This window comes from Erithacus rubecula (assembly GCF_903797595.1).
Source record: "Erithacus rubecula genome assembly, chromosome: 2".
Classification (NCBI taxonomy): Eukaryota; Metazoa; Chordata; class Aves; order Passeriformes; family Muscicapidae; genus Erithacus; species Erithacus rubecula.
This window is the reverse complement of record NC_136685.1, coordinates 40,234,260-40,258,772: the sequence shown is the minus strand read 5'-3', so window position 1 is coordinate 40,258,772 and position 24,513 is coordinate 40,234,260. Positions and strand designations below refer to the sequence as shown.

The window sequence follows — 24,513 nt, the reverse complement described above, 5'->3', positions numbered from 1 at the left end:
CTTCCTCATGTCCAACCAGAACCTCTCTTGGAGCAGTTTGAGGCCTTTTCCCCTTGTCCTGTTGCTAGTTACCTGGGAGAAAAGACCAACCTTCTCGAAGGTCTCCCTTAAGCCTCGTTTTCTCCAGGCTAAACAGCCCCAGCTCCCTCAGTAGCTTCTCATATGACTTACTCCTAGACCATTTACACCACACCTATGAATATTGTACATTATGGTCCAAGGCACAATGACATCAACGTGAAGTTTGAATGATGTCTTTGCTTTGGTTATATTTGTTGGGTAGATTCCTACTGGAAAACCTTTCTAATGCAGAGTCAGCTCACAACAGCTACAGGATGTTTAGTGTTTTGACAATTCCTTGTTGATGTAAAGCTCAGTCTCAGCATGCCTCCCAGACAGTGCTTCAATATGCTCATAATCCTGAGGCAACTATGAGAAACAGTTCTTTCATCAAATATGTTAGCTGCACAGTCTTGCATTTCAGAAACAATAAACAAACTGCTTAGACACTTGAAATTCTAAAATTAGTTTCAATACATGGCTTGACCTGCATAAAAATAAATAATTTGCACCTTTTTTTTTCTTTTTTGTTTGCATTATGTTCAACTAATGAAGACAAATGTATTAATTTGTTTTAGTTATAGGAGAACTGAAGCTCAGCACTTTTATGCATGTATAAGTGATGAATATTACAGTTCAGATTGTATGAAGGATTACAGACTAAGTGCAGGCAAGCATGAGTAAAAGACATTCTGTCTTGGTACATGGTTTCCTATTTATTTCTACAGAGACAGATTTGTTTCTATGTCTCATCCCCCAGGACTGGTAAAAAATTCTCATATTATGTAATATATATTGTCTGAAGGTAACAAATAGCTTCAAAAGAACTCGGGTGTCCTAACAATAAAAACAAATGATTGCCTATTATTATTATTATTATGACTTCTACTACTATAGATCTTGAAAACTATAAGCAGGAGGAACATGTTTCCATGTTGACTATTCATATTCAAAGTGATTTTTTTTTAATTAAATAAGGGTATATAATATATTGATATGAAAATTTGCACAGTTTTTAAGTCGAATTCTGGATTATGAGATGGAGACTTTTCTCCAGGATCAGTACTTTATAACAGGCAATAAAGGTGGCTCAATATCCTGTCTCTCACACAGTTCAGCAGGAAATAGCTACAGATTCTGAAATAGCAACAATGATTAAATTGACAGCCAATGTTGATTAGGTTTCATACCTTAAAAAGTAAATCTGGGAATAGATTTACAACAATGAAAAATTTAAGCTTTCAAACTGTTCACTGTTTTCAAATATGTAGAATTTTGTTTTAGTTACATCAACCAAGTGTATCATTAACAACATTGGAGACTAAATTTCTATATAATTTACCTATTATCCCTTTCAGTTTTGAAACTGATTTTTGAAAAGTTTCTGTATCATTCATATCTGTGACTTTTGCTGATTTTGCATAAATATATTTAATCATAGATGTGTAAAAAGGATAGATTCTCTGTTTACCAGCTGGTGTCAAACACATCAGAGTTACTTCAAGAGGAAAAGCAAATCTTACTGTCTCTGTGGAGTCTAGGGTGCTCTTTTTCTTTAATTTCTTCCAACAATGCAGCATATAAGTCTGATTTTGGAGAATTGTTTAATGTTTAAGAGAAGTAACAAAAATATTTAAGAAAAATATCCTGCCTCTGTATCCTGGAAAAAAAAATGCCTAAAATTATGCTCTGCATTGATCACTGGCTGCCAAATGTATGCATTAGTTGAAATAAATGTGCCAGTAATGCTCAGTGCTCACTAGTATTGTGTTCTAGTCTTCCCTGAGATTTAAGGAAAGTTTTCAAAACGACTTTTCAAAACATGTCACCTTTTAAGTTTGGTGGAGGTGTGAAAAGAGAATTATGTCAAGATATGGAAAGCTACAGTAGCTATGGATAGCTACAGTAAGGACTTAACTTCAAAGAGTAAAGGATGTTTAAAACTCCAAGATCCATGGGATGCCTTTTTTTTTTAGTTTTTAGTATTAACCAGTATTACAATTTCTTGTGTCTCTGTTGCTACCATAATGTTCTCTGACTGTTAGCCTAGACCTCCAGGAGAAAAGAAAAAGAAGATAGCAAAAAAACAAAGAAACCCCAAAACAACAATGTGGAGTGAATGATGCTCAAGTTCTGAAAACTTTGAGACAGAATGAATGGAAGGTATGGGAAAAGAACAGTCTCAAACATAGGGAAAATCAGTTAGACAGCTCCCCTCTGCACTGCATCTACTCACATCTGTTAAATTACAACTGTTTTGTTTCTCCTACTGAGAGATACATTAGCCATTTTTGAAACTACCAGAAAGTGGGGAAATCTCTCAAGATTGTCTTCAAACTTAGAGTAACAGCTGCCTGTGCAGAAATCCCATTTTCTCTTCCACATCCATCTTTGCATACTATCACTGCTTCATGCTATGAGCACCTCCAGCCTCATTAGCAGCCATGTAGATGAATATGAAGCAAAATAATTTCATGCAAAAAAAAAAAAGATGAACATTATTCTGCTGGTTTAGTTCACTAAACCAGTTCAAATAGCTGTCAGTTCCAGCAAAGTGAAGCAGTCCTATAGCAGTTTGACATGACAGTGAAACTTCAGCCTTACTTTTGTATTCACATATGTTAGAGACAGAACTGTTATGCCTGGAGAGGCTCTGTTTCATATTGGTTTTTTTTAAGTTAGATTTTTAAAAATTTAATAAATGACCTGGTTCACAAAATCAGATCTTTAAATGCTTGCTATTCCTGTTGTTTCTAATAGAAGTAAAATAAAATTAGAAGAACAGGCTGAAACTGTGCAGACATGTTTGTGCAACGTGCAGGAACAAAGCACCATGGAATGGAAGCACTAAGCATGTAAAAGTGTCTTGTCAAACACTTATCTAGGGAAAAAATTATTTTCCTTCAAATCAGTCCTCAGAAAGCAGTTGGAAAGGCAACAAAGAATTTTCTCTTGCTGAGAAGAAAACACTTTGTCAGGACTGAACACTGCAGAATTGAAGTAATGTGACTGGTCTCATTATCTATACTAAAACATACTGGGAATACTGAAGTAAGTTGAAGGCACTCAGTGATTTAAATAAAACACTATAATCCAATCCAATCCAATCCATTTGTTGTATCTAGTAACCATATCTAAGTGTAAAAGCAAACAGAAAGAAGATGAAAACAATAACAAAAAAAGGGAGAAGAAAAAAAGGAAAAGGAAAAGAAAAAAAAATAAATAATTAACTGTATAAAAAATTGGCATTGAAGAAATAGGATAGAACAGAGAAGAATAGAATATTTCAGTTTAAAGAAATCTGCAGCAATCATTTTGTCTAATTGCCTGACCAATCTAGGGCTGACCAAGTAAAAGTGCATTGGTTAAGAGCAATTTCCAAATGTTTCTTAGACATTGATAGGCTTTGGATATCAACCACCTCTCTAGAAAGTACATTCCATTCTTTGACCACCCTCTGGATAAAGAAATGCTTCCTAATGTCCAGTCTAAACCTCTCCTGGTGCAGCTTTGAACCATTCCCACATATCCTATTCAGGCATGCTATTGCAAATAGCAAAGCTCTGGTCTTTTAAAAGCTAGACAAAACATGGGGGACAACATCCTATACATCTATAGGATGTTGAAGTGCTAGTCATATATTTACAAGGCATTTACCCTTATTTTATCTACTTTTCATTTTGCAGGCAAGCCCCAAAAGTAAACTAATTTGTATACGTTTGCAAAAAAACAAAAACAAAAAAACCAAAAAAAGCCACAAAAAACCTCAAACAGGCTGCAAAATCTGTCTGGAACAACAAATGCAGCAAGGAAGGAGGCTGACTAAACTCTTAGGGGAGAGTTAAGACTATTCTTTTCACTTGCTGTTGCATATTTAGGAAATGAATAATTTGTTTGTTTGTATTTTTAATACATTAGGCTATAATATTTGAAACTACATTCATCTATTAAAAGATCTGTCTTGAGTAATTTATATGTCCCACTGTGCCTGATTTAAAATTTTCTATATTCGGAAACCTGCCCTTAAGAAAGGCAGATAGTGAAATATTTTGTAAAATACCTGCATTAAGAACATGGTCAGATCAGCTAAAAAAATCAGTATTGTAATGTAAAATCTTTTACTGTGAATACTTCTTATAGGTCCCTCCATAGAGATAGAACAGCTAATATAAATCAGATGAATCTATACATAGTTACAGGATACAACATGAGAATTAACTGCTATACCTTCGTTGATTAAATTATTTCTTTTTTAAAATTCTCTTTGAATTCCTTAAATTCTCTTTGAAATCCACAGCCTTCCTACTGAGGTAGGAAGAATACTATTGTATTTAATTTATTAATGGTTTAGATATATATAAATAATTAATAAAGTCATATTCCTAGAGAAGATCTCAAGTAACAGGTCATAAATTATTGTCTGAAATTCTTTTTTTTCTGCATGGGAATGCTTGAGAGAGCAGAGTGTGAAATACTCTTTCTAGATTCTATGACTGATGAAATCAGACTCATTTTACCATATTCAAAATGCACATACTTCAAACAACATTTTACTTAACTGCTACACAGCTGACAGAAATTCAGAAAAATTACTAAAGAAAGGAAACTAACCCCAGCCTTCTCTCTGATTTTACAAAAATAAAATTTAAAAATGTTAAGATTGGCTACATTATGCAAAAATTTATAATGAAATGTCTACATGTAAGTGATGAGCACATTACTGGTTGGCTAAAGACATTTTTTGGAATTCATATGTGAGTGGGCTCAATTTTGAGAATCTCTTAGAACAATGTACTGTGAAAAATATGGGGTTTTGTGTGAAAGGTAAAAATGTCTGTTAAATAATAGATTTTATTTGATATTTGATTTGAATTTACAGAAAAGAGAGCTTCGCTTAAAAAAGGCACCTCTGAATCAATAGAACATGAGAACCCTGAAGTTTTGTTTCATGCTTTGAACTTAAGTGAGTGTGCTGATATCTGGAGCCTGCAGTCAATGCATTTCTGCTGGAAGGCTGTTGATTTTACTCATATATTTTTCTTTTTGACTTGTGAGGTATAGCTTGCTTGCATCACAGTAGTTGCCAACTTTCTATTGTGAATTTATAAATATATCCTTATGCAGATCTTTTTTATGCACTTATATGAATTAATTTTCATACCTGTATCTGTGTTACTATTGCAAGTTATTGTAACTTTGTATAATGGATATTTCTGTAAGATTTATCTTGGCTATGAAATGCCGGAAATGTTGACCCCAAAATACATCATTTAATATCACTCATATCCCAAGAGATGTATTTTGTGCCCATGCACAGTGAAGTCTCTCTATATAGGCAGGGGAGTGCACTTTAAAAAACAAAACAACCTATTTTTGAATTAACAACTAGCTGGAAAAGATCTGAATGTTAAACCCTTTCCTGCATTTTTCAGGGCATCTTGGTAGTCCATCAATGCAAAAGTGACAGGGATACAAAGAGTGATATTATTTAGAAGAGTCATAGTATGATCCACTTGATCACAGCTAGTGAAGAGTTAGTCAAAAAGTCTTGTAAAAGTGAAGAGAATCATGTAACAGATTCAAAGATCCTTCTCACTATATTTTGCAACTGAGGTATTATTTATATTAGTTACAGAATTTGGTTGTATTAACTGAAAAGAAATAAAGGAAAAAGAAGTGGGTATTTCACCTCTTCCTCAATTTTTTTTTTCCTCACCCTTATCAGGTGTTTTAGGAACATCAAGGCTACACCACTAGAGCCCCCTCTCAATCTAATTCTGGAATTTTCTGCAGCTCAGCAACAGAGAAACCTTAGAGAAATGACTAGCTCTAATTTCTTCTATGCATCATATCTATATACTACTTCCCATTTTGTATTTCTTCAGATCTAGAAGAAATATATGCAATTTTTAAGATTACTTATACATACCATTTGTCATTTTCAAAATGTCAAAGGCATTACTTTGCATATATCTCCACACATACAGAGTTTGTCCTGTACCAACAGGATACTCCCCATCTGCCATGTAGAGGCAGATGATCTGAAAGGTGCATGCTCAGTAGATCTATTCATATGGAATCAGTTCCAAATATTCACTTGTCAGCCATCTATGTGCTCCAGGTCCAACACAGAAGCAAATGGTAATTCAGTAGAAACCCTGCCCAAAGCAGATGGGAAGTAGCCTGCTGTCAAACATTCTGAAGAGAAACAGGAATTTAGAAAAGAAATAAGAACCTGACACACCATCCCAGAGAGATGAAAAATATTCTTTCCTAAAGATGATTTCAACTACGTTCCTTTCAATTGGAAAGTAGAAAATTGAAAGGAAAGAAAAAAAAAAAAAAGGAAAAAAAAAAAAAAAAAAAAGAAAAATGCAAGAAAAGGGGAAAGTACCTTCACAGAGGCTTTAACATGAAGTGTACAAAATCTGCATTTCTAAGCTACTTCACATTAGAAAAGATGTTAATAAATATTCCTTATGGAAAATAACATTTGCCACTTAATATTGCTGTGTTTTACAGCATGTTGACCATAGGAAATTTGCACCAACTACATTTCAGTGGGACATAAAAAGTAGATTGCTGGATAATTCAGGTTTTCTTGAAAAAAATGCTACAGTTTCTGCTTGATAGGATGACCATAAGGATTTGGAAGTATCATAAACATTTAGGAGTTCATCGCAATGGTAAATTTAGGCCCAGTTGGGTTTTATTCAAGAACAACTCAAATTTTAAATAGGGATGAGGATGAAATGGGAAATAGAGACTACTGGAAATGATAATTAACATTCAGATTATCTGTAATGGGAAGGATAAGTTGCACTGCATACCCAAAGGGTTTGTTCTCCCTCCCTCCTCCCCTCTCACTACCCTTTTGCTAATTTTGTTTTTGTGTGTGTTTTTACTCTCTTCTTCCCTCCTTACCTCACCTCATTCCTCCCTTGAACATCAATATTAGATGTTTAGATTAGGTGAATGCCCTCACAAAGACAAATTCCAACCACTGAAAGACACTTAAGTGCATTTCTAATAGATAATTGTGGATGAAATATATCCATATTATTAGAATATGATAGAAATTAGAAAGCAACTATACACCATGTTGACAACTATATGCAAATAGTTTTCCTTTCTGCCAGATTCACTGATGAAGAAAAAAAATAGTGCCACTGATAAAACATGGCAGAATAAAACAAATAAAAACCCCTTGCACGAGGATCTTCAAACTGGAAAATAAAAGGAAAAAAAAAAAAAAAAAAAGAAACAAGTGTTCCCTAGCAGAGCAACTATTATACTCTTGGTTTCAAAGCTATAAACAATATTGCAAAGATAAAAAACAAAACAAACACAACTCATTATAAGGGTCTACCTTATCTGCTCCAAAGTATCAGTTGCCACAAGATATCTCATCTTAGATTTGTTGTTCTCTTTTCATTGTAAATCAAGTGATTTTAGCCAAGCATCAGAAGTGGCTGACTGAAAATGAACTCTGGTATATACAAAACTTTAATTTAAAAGCATATATCATGAGAGTCAGTCATTGTATGCATAATTTACCAAATTCACACTCCCTAGTTTATATATCATTGTTGCAAAGATACCATACAGAATTCTGCGTTGCACCTGTTTTAAGTATCACTGTATCTTGTTGATTTTAAAGATGTGAGTTGATTCTGGCAATCCTATTTTTTTGCCAAAAGCACATTGTTTCCAATTTCCTTCCTCAAAGTCACATTTCAGTAGTCTAAACTTTCTTCACTAATGCTTTTACAGGAAATGAAACAATCACATAAACTCATATTTTGCTTCCCCATTTTTTGGGAAGGAATTGATACCCATATACTGTCTGATCTAGTTTTTGGTTTTTTTCTTCTCATCTTGTTCAACTTTCTTTCTCTAACTTTAAAATATTAACATCATAAGCAGAAAGCTTTCACTGCAGTACTCTAAACTGGTGCTGTATTTGCTTGGTTGCATTTTCCAGATGATTATCTTGTAATAAACTGATAGCATATTTTTCTGTCAGAAAAGCTTTTAGGTCTTTTTCTTGTAGCTGCTTAAACTCAAGAAACTTATATTCTCACTAATTATTATTCTATTGTCCTCAAAATAATCAAGATATATTGCACCAACTCCCTTTGGTGCTGTTCTCCAAAAGTAACCATATCCTTTATAATGAAGTCAACATAATATCTGTAGCAACTCCATCCTACAAAGTTAACCTTTACTGCAGGAATTCTGCAATTTCAAGCCACTATTCCAGGAAATAAACTGTTTTTTTGTAAATTTTTCGGATGACATGAATATCTTTCCAACATCATGCCTGTAATACCATATGAAGTTTAAAAAGGGCAAGTGCTGGATTCTGCACCTAGGACAGGGCAACCCTGGTTGTGTGTAAAGACCAGGGGAAAAGAGGATGGAGAGCAGCTCTGTGGAAAGGAACTTGTGGTTGATAATCAGTGGCACATGGGGCAGCAGTGCCCTGGCAGCCAGGAGAACCAGCCCTGTCCTGGGGGTCATCAGGGACAGCATCACCAGCCAGGCGAGGGAGGGGATTGTCCTGCTCTGCTCTGGGCTGGGGCAGCCTCACCTCAAGCACTGGGATCACTGCAACATAAGACATTAAACTATTAGAGAGCATCCAAAAAAGGGCCACAAAGATGTTGAAGGATCTGAAGGAGAAGCTTTATGAGGAGCAGCTGAGGTCACCTGGTTGGTTCAGCCTGGAGGAGACTGAGGGGAAGCCCCATTGAGGTTAAAACTTCCTCATGAGGGGAAGAGACAGGGCAGGTACAGATCTTTTCACTGTGGTGCCCAGTGACAAGACTAGAAACAACGTGAAGCTGGGTCAGAGGACATTTAGATTTGATATCAGGAAATGGTTCTTTAACCAGAGGATGGTTGAGCACTGGAACAGCTCCCCAGAGAGGTGGACACAGCATCAAGCCTGTCTGAGTTCAAGAAGTGTTTGGACAATGCTCTCAGGCACATGGTGTCATTTTTAGAGTGTTCTGCTCAGAGTCATGACTTGGACTCAATGATCCTGATGGGTCCCTTCCAACACAGCATGTTCTGTGATTCTATGATTCGATGAACACAAGTAGTTCTGTATTGCTGTTGGAGACAAATTGCTTCTCAAATAGGCAAAAGCAGCTGCGTATATTTTGTACGTGAAGCCATTACACTGCAGTTTTCCCAGCACTTGACAAGTTACTCATAGAATTTTAAGTCCAAAAAGATATTACTTAGTTGCACGTCTATAAACTTCTTTCATAGTCATTAAATAATGATGTAATCTACTTCTATAGATATAATCATGTCATAGTTCTTTTAAAGTCTCCAGAATTATTTTTCTTGTAGAAATGAGATTAACTATAATGCATGAGAATATTTTGCATTATCCACTGCTCTGTAATACTTTTTAGCTTCAATAACGCAAAATATTTAACAAAACTATTCTGACAGACACCATGGAAATGCTTCTTCATAGGGATGCCTTTCAAATGTATGTGCAAACTATGCATCATTCTAGCAGAGGCTGCACAATCCCTTTCTTCCAAGACTGTGCACCTAATACACAGGATAAAAACTCATTATAAATGTCAGCTCCCTCAGCAGCATTTTATAGATACTGACGAAATATTGTATTACTCTCTTATTCTTAGCTCTTCTGGGAAAGCCCCAGATGGTGTTTTGCTCTACCTTTATTTCTTTTGTGAAAAATTTTACTTTACATCCTATTTTACTTTCTGTTCTATTTCCCCTTACAAAGCTGTCATCTTTCCTTCAGATCTTTCTTTGACTTCTTTTGTTAAGTTTAAGCTGTTTCAACTCTTGTTTTACTTCTTTTGGTGACTGCTGATTCTTGCAGGTATGTCCTCTATTTGTTTCATCTTGATTCAAGAGAACTGTCAGCTCACATATACCCTTGTTCAACACTATTATTTCTCCTGACACAGATAATTTGTTGTTACTTGGAATCTTGCAGATAAATAAGAGCTGAATACTATCTCTGATATAACTCAAAGGTCGTGAAGAAATAGTGTCTTCTGTTCCAATATAAAGCAGGGAACAAAGACCAACACCCAGTTTACTCAGCTTCCTTGCCTCTTTATTTCCAACATTTCTTCCCCTAAACTTAAACTCCAGAATTCTGTTCCTGGATTTATCATAGTTTAAAAGCTGGTTTTTTTCTGGTGTTTATTATGCTTCTCTGACTTACACATAAACAGAACAATTTCTAGAGTGTTTTGGTCTCTCTGATTCCTATCAGTTTGGTATTTCGATGTTCACTTAAATTTCTGGAGCATGCCTCTTCACAAATTTGCATTCAGATTATTCAAAGACTATAAACTTTCTCGAAGATTTGATTTTCTCCAAACTAAGCCTAAAAGGAAGGTGGGCTTTATCCTCAAAATAACAAAAAGGTTTATAAATAAGAAGATATAAAATGCCAAAAAGACCAGCAGGGCTGAAATCCAGTCCATTCTGTCATTTGCACTGTCTATAGAATATATTCAGCAATACAAGAGCCACAATAAAACAGGGTAGAAAAAAATTGGTATGAATCAAAACTAGATTCCTAACAACTAACTTTAAAGGCAGAATGAATGGAATTACAATTTCTTCAGCAAGTTTCAATCACATAGAAAATTACTGAAATAACGAAAATTTCAAAGATGTTATTGGAGTAACAGTAAATATGTCCACTATATAGGCAAATATGTATTTGATAATACTAGAAACCTCTTCATCCAAGATATTGCAGTAAACTGTATTTATTAACATTACTGTCCATGTGCTTGATTTATAGTACTGGACATAACTTTCCCAGCACAACGATTTAGCATGTTATTAACATGGATAAAAGCAGTATCAAATGGAAGACCTAACTGAGAAAAAATAAAATAAACCACAAAACTATATATTATTGATCAAAATGAAGTTTAAATAAATATTTGCCTGATAAATAAGTCAGCTTAATCACCTCACATTATTAAGTAGAATCGCTGTGAGATACTCACAGTCTTTGTGTCACACAATTTTTATTCCCATCTATTCTGAAATCTAAAGCCAGATCTCCACCTCATATTCCTGAAAGAATCATTGTGCTCAGTGAGTACTCAGTTCTTGCTGAATCCCATTCTATGGATTCTAGGAGCCAAGCCACAGCAGCTAATAGCTGCAGTTGGCTTTTAATCATGCAGCTAAAGTTTTGTACTTAGTAAAAAGCAGCTGACCTGAAAAATACTTAAATTTCCAAACTAATATGCAAACCCATATTCCACAAGGCTAAGTCAATAGTTATTTTCTCTGTGGCGTGAAATCTTTCCTCCTCTTTTAGCAATCTCAGGGACTAGCCCTCTCAATTTAAAAGAATCAGCCTCATTTGCTAATGCAAGCCTTCCACTACTAAGACTTCATTCTCTAAACAAAGAGATCAACATCTTTAAAACCTATTTTTTTTAATAAAATAAACTACTGCAAAAAGAACTTTTATTGATGCTGCTGTTGAGCATATGGAAGGCACTATGTAAGACAAATTTATCACATGAAAATATCCAACTATTTATAAAGTAACAACTGTTTTCTGTTTGTAACATACAATAAAATCCATAAACTTTGACAAAATATGTATTCTTCCTGGTTGCAAAAAAGAAAATAAAGGCAACATAGAGAAAGGAACAGTGTAGGGGATGTTTCCTATGCTGCTGCAGCAACTAAGATTAATGAACAGAGAACAAGTGGTTGGCACATCACGTACCCATGGGAGTTCCAACGCCGTAACCTTTGGAGTCTATCAGGCCTCCAATCTGTGTTAGGTTACAGTTCCTCTGTGTGACAAACTCAATGGTTGTCGACTCCATTAAAAATGCGTAATCAGAGGTAAGCACGCGTTGGATTCCTTCTTCATTGCTTTTGACAAGTACTGACTGCCTCCTGCTGCTCATGAAGGCCCACATCTTGTCATAAGTGGAGATTTTGGATTTCTGAAAGACAAATATTAAATGCAATATGAATAAGAATAATAGAGTGAAAACGAACTCAATTTGCATATTGCTCTTCTCTCAGATTTTACTTCATCAGGTTTTACAAAGGCAATTTTTTAAGGATGCCTGTACCTTTCATCTCAGCTGTACTTTTCATCTTCTCCACGTAAAAATAAACAACCGGACAGATTGTCAAATGTGAAATATCTGTTGTTGACCTGTTTCTACTGTTTTATGTTTTTATGCAGGAGGAAAGCCTACAAGTACTTCAGGTCAGTGGAAAACTGTTAAGTATTTCACTCTAGCAAAGATAATCAACTACGTTGTTGAGTTTTGTAGGAGATTATGGATTCTGGCACAAACAAAATTTTGCTCTTATTTCAATCACTCAACTGAATAGTTCTAAAAACCTAATGCATAGCATGGCAATCTGCAGTAATCAAAGTGCTTACAGATGGCAGTGTATAAAGTGGAGAAAGTTGTGAAGGAGAGGGTAGATAACATTTTATCTCTCATACCTGACAAAAATACTTGAAGTAAGATTTTAGGTAACAGGTAATACCACTCTCTGGCTAGTTTGCCTTACAGAAACAGACTACTGGAAGTCCTAAAAATTAATATGTGTTTTCTGATTTAATATTTCCAGAATACAAATAACTTGTGTCAGGAAGGGAGTCAGTAATTTGGGACAAAGGACTCAGTAGTTTGGAAGAAATTGATGCTGTACAAGTACAGAGGAGTTGCTTCCTTTTATTCACTTAAGTTGGTTTAAAAAGAAGGTAATTACCTTCTCTAATTTTTGTAAAACACAGTGTTTAAGAGATCTTAATGACTGGGTAAACTAAAGTTATTAGAAATACTGAACATTTTATACCACATTTGTGCTGTCTTTTTAATAACACTGCAAACTCAAGATATATCAGAAAATGTTCAGTAGTGTTAAATTTGCCTAGTAAAAAATGTATAAATACCACGTAAACACTAGTGTTATCAGGCTTTTTAAGGTGTCTTTCCTCTTATAATGTCAGACTTAAACATATTTCTGTCCTCATCTCTGGAAGAAATACTAAACAAAGATTGACACGACAAACAGTTTTGAAGTTCAGATGATTGACAGCCAGAAATTCTGACCCAAAAGAGAATAAGAAGTGTATGTGGAATGAAAAGAACATTTATTTAGAAAAAATGAGATTTCTTTCCCCCTCTGCTGAGATACAATGCAAGGGTTCTTCCACTATGCCTGGGGACTTAGCAAACCAGGCATTTGAACTAAATCTACTGTCAATGCTAACAAAACTGAACACTTTTAGGGCTCTGAATTTTGAACATTGTAATTGTACTGAACAATATATAATCTGGGCCTAATTGCAAGAGATTTTAGTAACAGTGAAAGAGGAAATCATTTTTCTTCAGAATATTCTGTGGACACATAGAATAGACAACCACACAGGGTCTCTCCTCATAGTGTTTATTTTTTAAAAATCATATAATACTTGCAAGCATTTAATATTGCATTGTAGTATAATATACTTCAAGCAATGCATATCAGCTCTGTAGGAATATAAGTCAATCTATAATACAGACAGGGTGGAAAGAAATGTTTTTCAGTATTTGTATTCAGTATTTTATCCAAAACCCTTATTTAATTATTTTTATCATACAGTCTTTATCCCAGTGAATATTTTAGCTACTCTAAATAATCTGAGAAATATAAAACATTGGCAGAGAAAACAATTTTAGTAAATGGTTAGTTGCACATTGCTGACACATGTTGGGGGGGAAGTCAAATTAAATACAATGGAAAAAATAAAGAAGGAACACTTATGTATTTTTCTATTTTTGTTGGGAAAAAAACCCAAAAAAACTCCAGGATGAAAAAAAATATTAGTAAGGGGAATAATTGCTTTCTACTCAGTCATTAGAATGTAAAAAAAATATAATATCCTTTAAAGGACAGAATGTTCATATTATGATGACTGATTTAATCAGCTAGGACAAAGCCACTGCTACTATTGAAAAGAAAAGAAAAAAGGTCATCAACAAAGTCAGAGAAAGCTCCTGCACAGAACAGCTCATTTACTGGAATAATTAAAATGAAAAGAAAACATTAAAACAGTCTACACATTATTAATGAAGAAGAGAACACAAAATCTAGAATACCAGTGCACATGGCTCACCACTGTAAAGTTGACAGGGGTGACAGAAAGTGCATGAAAAGTGAATGATTTTGCAATACTGTCTTCCATCCCTATACCAGGGAATAATGCCATTCTACTTTTGAACCTTATGCTTTATTTTTTTTTACATGCACAACCCTCTTTTTTTAATATATATTATTCTTCGGTCTTTATTTTAAAAACCTTCTTCATTTGATTTAGGAAAAGATAACCACAAATAGTTGTCCTGTGTTTGCCAAAATACTCAGCAGGCACATAGGTGAAAATCAAGAAGTCAGAACAATGAAAAGCATCAGGAGCCCATTTGACATTGAATTAGAGATAATGATGCTGCAACATGCTTCCTGTGGTTATGGCTGTATCATTCATACTGTTAGAAGCAGATGCTGCAATTTTACATTGTTTCCACTTTCTTTCACTGTGTGCAAATCAATCTGGTTAATCAACCTATATACTCCATCAATGAAGTGTATTATTTTATCTGGGTTAGCTCATCATATTGTTTCATCTAACTGGAAATCTGTGTCGAGAAATCCAACCTAACTTGAAATCAACTGGAAATGATGTTTGTATAAGATAACTTGTGGTGACATGATTTACCATGCTTGTGTACCCTCAGGAATGCTGAAGACAATGTAGAGTAGTAAGAAAGCTGCCTATGCCTTGACTTTCAGAAGAAGAAAAAAGACAACTAACTAACAGGAAAGCTGGAAGGGAAAAGATAAGCAAATCTAGAAACTCATCTCAACATCAAGCCTGATGCATAAAATGGTAGCTCTCACAATGACATTCAGAGAATATTGAGTGTCATACTCAGTGTTCATGAATTAAACATCATTGGAAGATAACTGTGCTTCTCAGGGACCACAAATGGAACTGTGGCAAAGGCTCTGAGTTAGTCATAGTCTAATGCTATGTATAAATATGAGTCTGGAAACAGAATGAGTCATTGTCAGTAATGTGTTACTTACTGCTCCATCCTGGAGCACTGGCTTGGAAAGAAATATCTGAGCAGCGGGGCCCTGGACCACAAGGTTAGAAAAATACCAGAATGTTGAAAATATGACAGAATAAACAAATATCAAAGTACATGGAAGCAGACCTCGTGATACAAGTCAAGAGTGGATAAATGCACAGTAAAAATATGCCAGGCTAATTCTGACATTTCTTTACAAAGGAAAAATTACAGACCCATTAATGGAGATTTTCATTTTAATGATAGCTTACAACTTCCTTCCTGGCTTCTAAAAGCATTTAGGTGCCACAGAAAATGCTTCAGCTTTTCTCTCACTTGTGGAATATTTAAACTCAAAAGTCTGTAGTAACTAAGGAAAATTGGAAGGTAATTAAGATTATATTTTGAGAAAAAAATTTAAAAAGAGAGCAACCCAGTTCTTATACATTATATGAAAGCACTTTCCACTACAGGAGAATTAAATCATCACAATCATTATGTGAGGAAAAAAATCCCACAGACTCCCAATCCTACTACAGTATTTTCTATTTATGAGCATAGCAGCTAACTGAATATAACAGCTTTGTGATTTTTGCTTTCCTGATCATTGTATGTTCACTGGACACAAATCAATTTTCTTAAAGTTGATTCATGCATTTTTTTAAAGCTAAAGGAACAATGCCCAGTCATTCTGACCTTATGTAATGGAGAAACTATGAAGTGTCACTTCTGAATGACTTCACCATGCTCATCACTTACACATTTACACTGGCAAAAAAATGACATATGAAAAGAGATTTAAAAAAACCCAATTTATATGAGCCTTATCAAGGTGTCCAACATGGTCTTTCAAAATATCTTTGATGACAGCCAGGAAGGATAAGGACCAGACAGAAGGAGCAGCTACAGGTGGAGAAATGGCAAAGAAAGTGTTAGTTAACATCTCAACCCAGATTAGAATCTTGTCAAGATCTGACTACCTTAAGGATCAGTTCTAGACCTGATGCTACTCAGTATCTTTACAAGCAGTTGGGAAAACGGTACTGAAAACACCTTCATCAAGTTCATAGATGACATGAAACAGAGGGGAGAGGTAGAAATACTGAAAGAGTTACTGTGCAGTTAGGTCACAAAAGGCTTGAAAATTAGCATTACAGGAAATGCATGAGATTTCTTTTTTAAAAGGAAGATAAATTCAAAGTCTATGATGGGAAAAAGTAATCCCAAGCATCGATACTGGCTGGGAATTGGCTGGTGGCAGTGAATCTTGGCTGAAAAGGACTCATGGTCCCAAGAAGACAGCTAGCAGCCCGTGCCTGCAGCAGAAAAGCAGACTGCAGGCAGTTTCAGCAGACTATAGCCAAGCTCACAACAAAGGAAGTGATTAATCCACAATACCTGGTATTTGTCAAGCCACTTCAAGAATGTTGCATCCAGTTTTCGTTCTCTGAGTTCAAAGACATGTTAAAATTAGATGGTGCCCACCAAAGTGGTCAGAAGACTGGACATCTTAACTTACAAATAAAAAAAATTATAGAAATGTTATTCCTAGAATAGAAGTTTTACAGAGAATCTAATGACCTTCTTCCATTATCTAAAGAGAGTGTTAGAGAGAAGCTGAAGGCACTTCAGCTAAGCACTGCTAAAGGGAAATTCTCTGAGAATATAAGGAAAAAAATCCTCTCCATGAGAAATACTACATATTGGAACATGTAGCTCAGAGTGTTGCAGAATCATGTCACTGGAAATATTTGAGAGAGCCTCAAATAAATTAATCTAGCACCATGCACCCTGAATAAGTTAATCTCAGACCATGCTTTCAATTAGAAAAGCAAATCTCCTCTAACAAGAATAAATGCCCTCTAGAGACCTTCCAACTTTGATTTTTCATTGATTTCTTTGATTCTTTATCATTATGAACTTATGCACAATAATTAATGAATTTCTGGAGACTCTTCAAATTTTGACCTTGAGTAATTTCAAGAAAACAAAACAAAATATATAATTTCCTGGTTTGGAAAGAAAAAGAACACAAAATAAAAACCAACCAAACAAGTGAAAACAAAAGAAACAAACAAAAAAGCCAAAATCACTGTGAATTTATGTGGTTCATACATCAAGAAAAAGTCAAGCACATCATTATCCAAAGGAGAGTGCTCTCCTGTCTTTCTCTCCCCTTCATTCCTCTGAAACTTGAGTAGACTCATCCCAATTGTTTCATACATGACCATTTGAAAATCCTGAACATGAGTAGAGGAATCCAATCTTAACTGTTTATGTAGTAAATTATTTTATTCATTCCTTATTCTTTTTTGTAAGTTTGGCATTTTGTTTAGATATATGACCTAAATCTACATAGTTGTGAAGTAAAGTAGAAAATAAATTACTGGTTTTCTTAGCAATGGTAAAAGCACTAAAGTATCTCAAGAATTTTTCCTAAATATAAGAAGGCTAGATGTCAAGTTTAGGTGAAACAAAAATTTTAGTCAATCCTCTTACTGCTTGTAGATGTTTTAAAACATCTGGGATGTGTCTGCAGTACTTTAGGTCACAAAGGATTAGTACGATAAATAAGGAAATCAACAAAGTTAATTAATGAAATACATTTCAAATCATAGTGTGACCAGTTTAAAACTGTGAGAACAAATGGCCTAAGGTAAAGAATGTTTTAGGAATCCTGTAATTCTGCTGGAGTATTATAAGTATAGCAAAACTCAAAGATAAGGCTATCCAAAAGAATTTCAACAGTTAAATAAATGAAAATAAATTGTACAGAAACATAAATACACTGTCTGTAGTCTCACCAAATGGAGATTTGTAAAGGCTGCTTGCTGCTGTTCAAATACCAATCAATGACCCATGGTATGTATTCTCTGTTGTGTGCTTCATATACTTTATTGTTTCTGTAATGTATAACTGTGTAGCTGATACACCTCTCCCAGTTTTTAATATGCAACCAAATTCTCTGGAACAGGTACTGTTTTTTCCAAACAACTCAATATTTCTGGAGGGGACAAAAATGATTCATTACTAGGACTTATGAACTAAACAGTAATATAAGGATATAAGTAATATAAGGAAATAATGATAAATACAGGAATCAAAATAAACTATGATACTTATTATTACTTTTTTAGCTTTATACACTTAATTTTTAGCTTTCACAATACATTACACATCTTGTTGAAGATACTTTGTTTTAAATAGCACATTTAAATTTGTTTTAATGACCAAAACCATTTCTAGTTTCTCATAAGTCTTAGTTAATTCTACACTCCAAAAGTAAGTGCTGTTTTTGATGCAGCTAAAGCACTATAATTACTGATTTTGACATAGCTGAGCACATTATGTGTAAAACACAATTTGGTCTTAATTGCATATCTGCACCTGATGCCTCCACAGGATAAAACAATGCCATGCACAATCCAGACCTAAATAAGCTTAGCTGTCCCTCTATCACCCAACAGATAAATTTAATTCAAGTGGGCTTCTGAGTATCATCTAATTTTTTTAACAGTTTTGCCAGTACTTATAAATACCAATCACCTTAACACACTATTTTCTTTATTATCTCCTAAAACTATTAGACTAGCTTCTTCTCAGTCATCACGTAAATGAAAAAGACACTCTTTATTCATCCTGGTCTCATTCACTATAACACTCTGACCTCAGAGAATTATTTTTCTACTTTTTTTTTTTTTTTCTTTTTTTCCCTCCTATTTTTTTTAGAACCGCTGAGGCCTGAAAACCCCTAAGTGAACCAGACAATTTAGATTTTGTTGTGTCAGCATAAAAACAATAAAAGTAATGCATACAGCATTCTCTCCTCCATAACGGCAGTTTTTATGGTCCATAGAGCACAAATGAAAAGAGGAAAGGTGTTTCTGCCAAGAACAGAGCTGCAAGAAATGAAAAATGCAGTGCTCAGAGAAAGACATTTTCACTCTTGCCCTGATTGTGCTGACTTTTTGTTTTAAAACCCAAAAATTTTGATCAAATGTTAAATATTTCAGGTAACATATGGTTAAAAACCCCCAAACCCTAATGCTATTGAAATAAGCTTTTTCTATCAGCTTTGACCTGGAAGTAGGTAAGGACTTCATAGCTCCAAAATCACTAATGGATTTCAGAAAACTTTCTTGTCTTTTATACAAGAATGATATACAGTCCTCCACTGAACAATAACTAACATCAAAATAGTTCTTCTTGTAAAATACTGTGGAAGATGACAAGGGTCATATATCTCACACTTCTACAGGTTTTTTCCTTTATAAATAGGAATAAGAATTTAATCGAACGTAGTCTAAAGCATATCCTATATTCTGGATGTTTGTAAAGATAAACCTGTTCACTCTGCCTGTTCTGAGATACAAATTGCACATACAGAACTCAACACTTCATTTGCACTGTATCTGAAAACAATCTCATTTTCCAAAAGCACTGATTGCATAGTTTTATCATTGGAACTGAGCGTGAAGGTCACATATTACTTTAAATATTACCTCTAATAGAGAAAGTATTTGCCACAATGTCACAATTTTAACAAATGCATTCTCACAGCATCAATATCTGTATGAGAGATGTTTGTGCAATATTTAAATCACAATTAATGTGTGCTATGCTCAAAACACTGTTGCTGTTGAGATTTGATATCAACTTATTTGGCAATATTAAAAGCCAAACTCAGCATTGCTTTGGTCAAAGATCTTTGAATGAACAGAAGAGATAGAAAGCACATCAATTATTTTTGATCTTCTTTTTTTTTTTTTTCCAAAAGTACATAGTTAAAAATAAATGTTGTTTCATTGTCTTCAGAGGTTTCAAAAACTTAATGGAATTTCCACTGTCATTTTTTTCCTAATGGCACCACTCAAGCAGCAGAAGTAGCATCAACTATTGCTTGTAATGATAGTCATCAGAATGAGACTCATTGCACAGACAGATTGTTGGGTTTTCTCTCCCAATAAATTCACTTATCAGTTTTGTTGACAGACATAAAAAACCTCTTTACATCTAAAATAGCCAATAATTTTCAATATTTTTTGCAAAATAGCTCATGTAAAATATTTGCTTCTATTAGCATAACCACCACTGAGGTATTTTGCAGTGGGCTTTGGGTTTAACATTCTGTACTTTCTTATTACACAAAGTAAATTGCCAATCACATTGGACCATATGTGCTAACAGTTGAGTCTTTCTCTGTACTTTTCTGACCTTGGTGACTAGAAAATTGGAGTTAATTCAGGCAAACAGGATTGATGCCATATGTGGTTTTTATCAAAGGTGCAGAGGAGTGGTGGGATACTGATCAGAAGAACTTTTTGTTAGCAAATCTGTCAGATCTTGGAATAATTCTGACAGTTTTATCTTTAAAAAACTTTAGTTTCCTAAACAATGTACTTGAGAAGATAAGCAACATAACATAAAAGGAGCTGCTTCCCTCCAATAATAGGAGGAATAAAAAAAATAATCTAAAAGATCTGGAATTTCAAGTTACAGTAAAAGACAGGGAAACTTTTCAGCCAGACTGGTTCCTGATGAATACACCATGAAGAATTCATCTACACACCTAAATGAATTTACATGCTGTCAGTTAATGATCCATACAAAAAAAATAGACAACAGCAGAATAATAAGATGTAGTTTTGAGTACTTTTCAGTACTGATATATAGAGTCCCTACCAAACTTAGCAGAAATTGATGGAGAAAACTGCATTACTGACAAAACTATACAACATTTCAAAAGTTAGAGTGAAATACAATAATGTGTTTATTTGCATCCTGCAATTTGGACATCTGTAGTGAGTCCAGGCAGTGTAAATGCAGTTCAACAGAGATAGGCATATGGTATAGCTTTTGGAGACTAAGTTCTACAAAGGCTCTGCTTTATTTATAACTGGGAACAGGCAGAACAAGAGTATGGCAGAACAGAGGGAAATAATTCACTTTCCAGCATTATTAGCTGGCCTATTTGAATTGTTTTCAGAAGAATTGCTCAAAATTAGCAGCAATAAAGTAACTGAAAATTTCTAATGAATGAAAATGGCAAAACAAATTACCAGCTTGTTTGACCACCCAGTGATTTAAATCTGTCATGTTAATGTTAAATAATACACCAACACTCAGTCATAGATTATTCTAAGACTTCTTGGCTAATCCTGCGCCAATTACTTAATTATTACTCATATAAATGCCTTAATATATAACTGGAATGTGCAGAACCAGTCTTGGCGGGGAGGGGGAATGGGGAAGTATCATTTTGAGTATCACTATCATGTGTGATCTTCTGAAACTATTGAATATAAACTCCCCTGTTCCAAATATTTATGTGAAAGAACATCAAAAACAAAATCAGTGAAAAGTTTGCATAGTGTATTTTCACTACCTTATATAAACTGAAGAAACTTGTCCTGCTCAAAATCTGATTATAAATACACAGTCTGCAGTTTCAGTAGCACCCTGGCTACTATATTTTCTTTAAGTTAGATTGAACATTAAATTGCAAAAACTATTTTAATTTGAACACATTAGCATTGGATGTAGGAACAGATACTTTTTTTCTGTGACAACAGTGAAGTGCTCTCTTATGTTTGCACTAAGAAGGGTCTGACATATAGTAAGGCCTCAATATTGCAGCCTCAGCTTTCTGTTCACATTAGTTGCCCTGCATTCCTGGAAAGATTAGGGTGAAAAGCACTGTCCCCTATAATTTCTTCCCATTTTCAGCATTTTCTCTGAGTACTGTACAATGCAAACATGTCCAACTGTAGTCTTACTAAAGATCATCTTGAATTATGAAACTCAGAGCTAAAATTATACTAAGACTTAGCTCAATCAGCCAAAACAAGGAAATAAGTAGCTGGGATGGGATGACATCCCCTCAGTCTTTACTTTTTTTTTTTTAATAAGTGAGAAATAATGTGAAATTTCAGTGATAAACTTAACTTTAAAATTTTTAGACGAGAGTACATTAGGAAAAAAATGAAACAGAATGATGTAAAGAATAGGAGAGAGCAATACTTCATATTGTTTTCAGTTGACAGAACAATTAAAACAATAATAAGAATCAAAATTTAAATATAGAAATTTTTATTTTTAGGAAAAAAATATTTTTAATAGATGATTCCTTAGTTGCCATAAAAATTCTCATTGTTACTCAGTAAGATCATGTCATGTGAGATGCATCCAGAGATATTTCAGTGACATTTGAAGCCTTCTAGCCAAAAATTTTTACTGATTGTCACAGTAAAAGTCTTCTAATATTGACTAAAATATTATTTAAAACTGATAGATTTAAAATTGCATATGACAAAATCAATTACATCTCATAATCAATGCATTTTGGGGACAGAGCAGAATTTCTTTGTCAATAATGAAGCATTTTAAATATAGCTTGAATTAATTACTCTGTGGCCTCTGATATCCAAATTCTGCAATACAATCAAGAGAAGGAACAGATATTTGAAATGTACTGATGTGGTCTGTGGAAATCTATGTGCCATCAGAAAAATATTGTGTGGGCTGGTATGTGATAACTCCTAGAAAATTAACTACTAATGATTGTAAGGAAGCTGGGACTAGATGAGCTTTAATGTTCTCCTAGCCCAAATCATGCAATAATTCTATGATTTTCCAACTGCCAAGAGTTCTAGACACTTCCTCCATGGAATCACTGGGTGTAGCTGTGCATCCTTTTGTTTCCCCTGTCAAACTGTCAGGAAATTGATCAGTTGGATAGAAAAGTAATTCTGTTATTCATCTATCACACAGCTAATGGGAAACACAATTTCTGATGTAGTTTGAGAATCCATTAAGTTGAATTTAGCTAAATTTATATTATTATCTCTGCTAATCTGCTTACAGAAACAAGCCAGACTTTTCAGGATGCTACCATATTATTTTGTTGAGCAGTTTCCAATAATAACAACTGGGACTACAGAGTTTGACTTAGTTCTTTATTTTTTCTAATTGAAATATTTGAGAAAATTCCATTCTGGGGAATTTTATGGAAACCAATTTATGAGCAACCATTTTAGAAAACTGTAATAAACAATAAGTAAATGTGTATTACATTTCAATTTAAAAGCCAACAACATTACTGGCAACTTTGCTGCTAATGCTCTGCTGTTCACATGTATTATATAAGACTGAAAAAAAATGGCAATGAAAACAAAAATAGAGTAAAAGCACAGAAAACTAATTTAATTCATTCTGCACTGTATACCATACTATTTATCCCACTACATGTAGTTCCCACGTAGTTTGAGAAAAACTAACAGTTGCACTGCTCATGTTTGCAATTGTATTTTAGCACATAATTGATGCCATAGTCAATGTGTTATCATGACTATTTTATTTTGTGTGACCCTTTGGTTGACCCCTTCACTACTCACAGATGGAGTTAAAGAGATCACCTATGAGATTGAAAGCTATTGTGTTGGAAAGTGTGTTTTAACAACACCACAAACATGACTTCCCTGCATATGCCAAGAAGAAAAGCAACCAAAGCAGTGACCGTATAAACAATTTCAAACACAACAAAGTGGATGAAATTGCTTGGCAAGTAAGGAAATTGTTTCATACTTATTTTGAGTATCGGTCATCTGCTGAGTTTGCTAAAATGTGCTAATTAACATGAAAGGTTTTTCTAATGAGCACCTGGATCAGCAGTTGGACAGATACACCCTTAGTTCATTTTAAAATCAATAGCTGCAGATAAGTGAAAGACATTTTCTGTCAATGAGTCAATTAATAAGGAAAAATGATCTGCTTTAAGGTGCATAGCTCCAAAACCAAATTTTAACTTGTCATAAGACCCAAATCAACTTTTATGGTTTCATCTTGGCAATTGCTAACTTCAGTATTGTGCATCAATACTGAGCAATCAATGTAATTTCTCAAGAGGACAGGTATTCTAATCTCATTAATTTCCATGCATATTCTTATAATTTGATTCTGGTTTATGCTTATATGACAAAGTTGCACTGAACTTTTTTGGAAAGTGACAATTTACTGAAGAGCTCTGGGAAAAATATATTCATGTTTGTCATGACAGATGTGATAGCATCTGTCAAGTAACCCACACTTTCCATTCAGATCATGACAATATTTGCCATAATGCTATGATTGGGTTTTTTCTAATAAATATATTCTATAGCTAACTTTATCCCTTGCAGCATTTTCACTTTAAATACAAAAATATAATTGGGCAATTACTATGTCTAAAGAAACACTAAACAAAAAAATTATATCAAAACCACAGTCACATTATTATATTTTCTTTACATTTTAATTACTCTCTATTTGATTTCCTCATTTTGAGCTAAAT

At 34.2% G+C, this 24,513-nt stretch overlaps 1 protein-coding gene across 2 annotated transcripts in view; it reads right to left on the bottom strand.

The window, feature by feature from the left end:
- GRIK2 (glutamate ionotropic receptor kainate type subunit 2) overlaps nucleotides 1–24,513 on the bottom strand; it is a 359,794-nt gene that overhangs the window by 21,830 nt on the left and 313,451 nt on the right. For both annotated transcript variants that reach the window (XM_079299157.1, XM_079299156.1), the window contains one exon: nucleotides 11,828–12,053. In XM_079299157.1, the coding sequence (XP_079155283.1) occupies nucleotides 11,828–12,053 (226 nt within the window). The remainder of the gene's footprint in view (nucleotides 1–11,827; nucleotides 12,054–24,513) is intronic.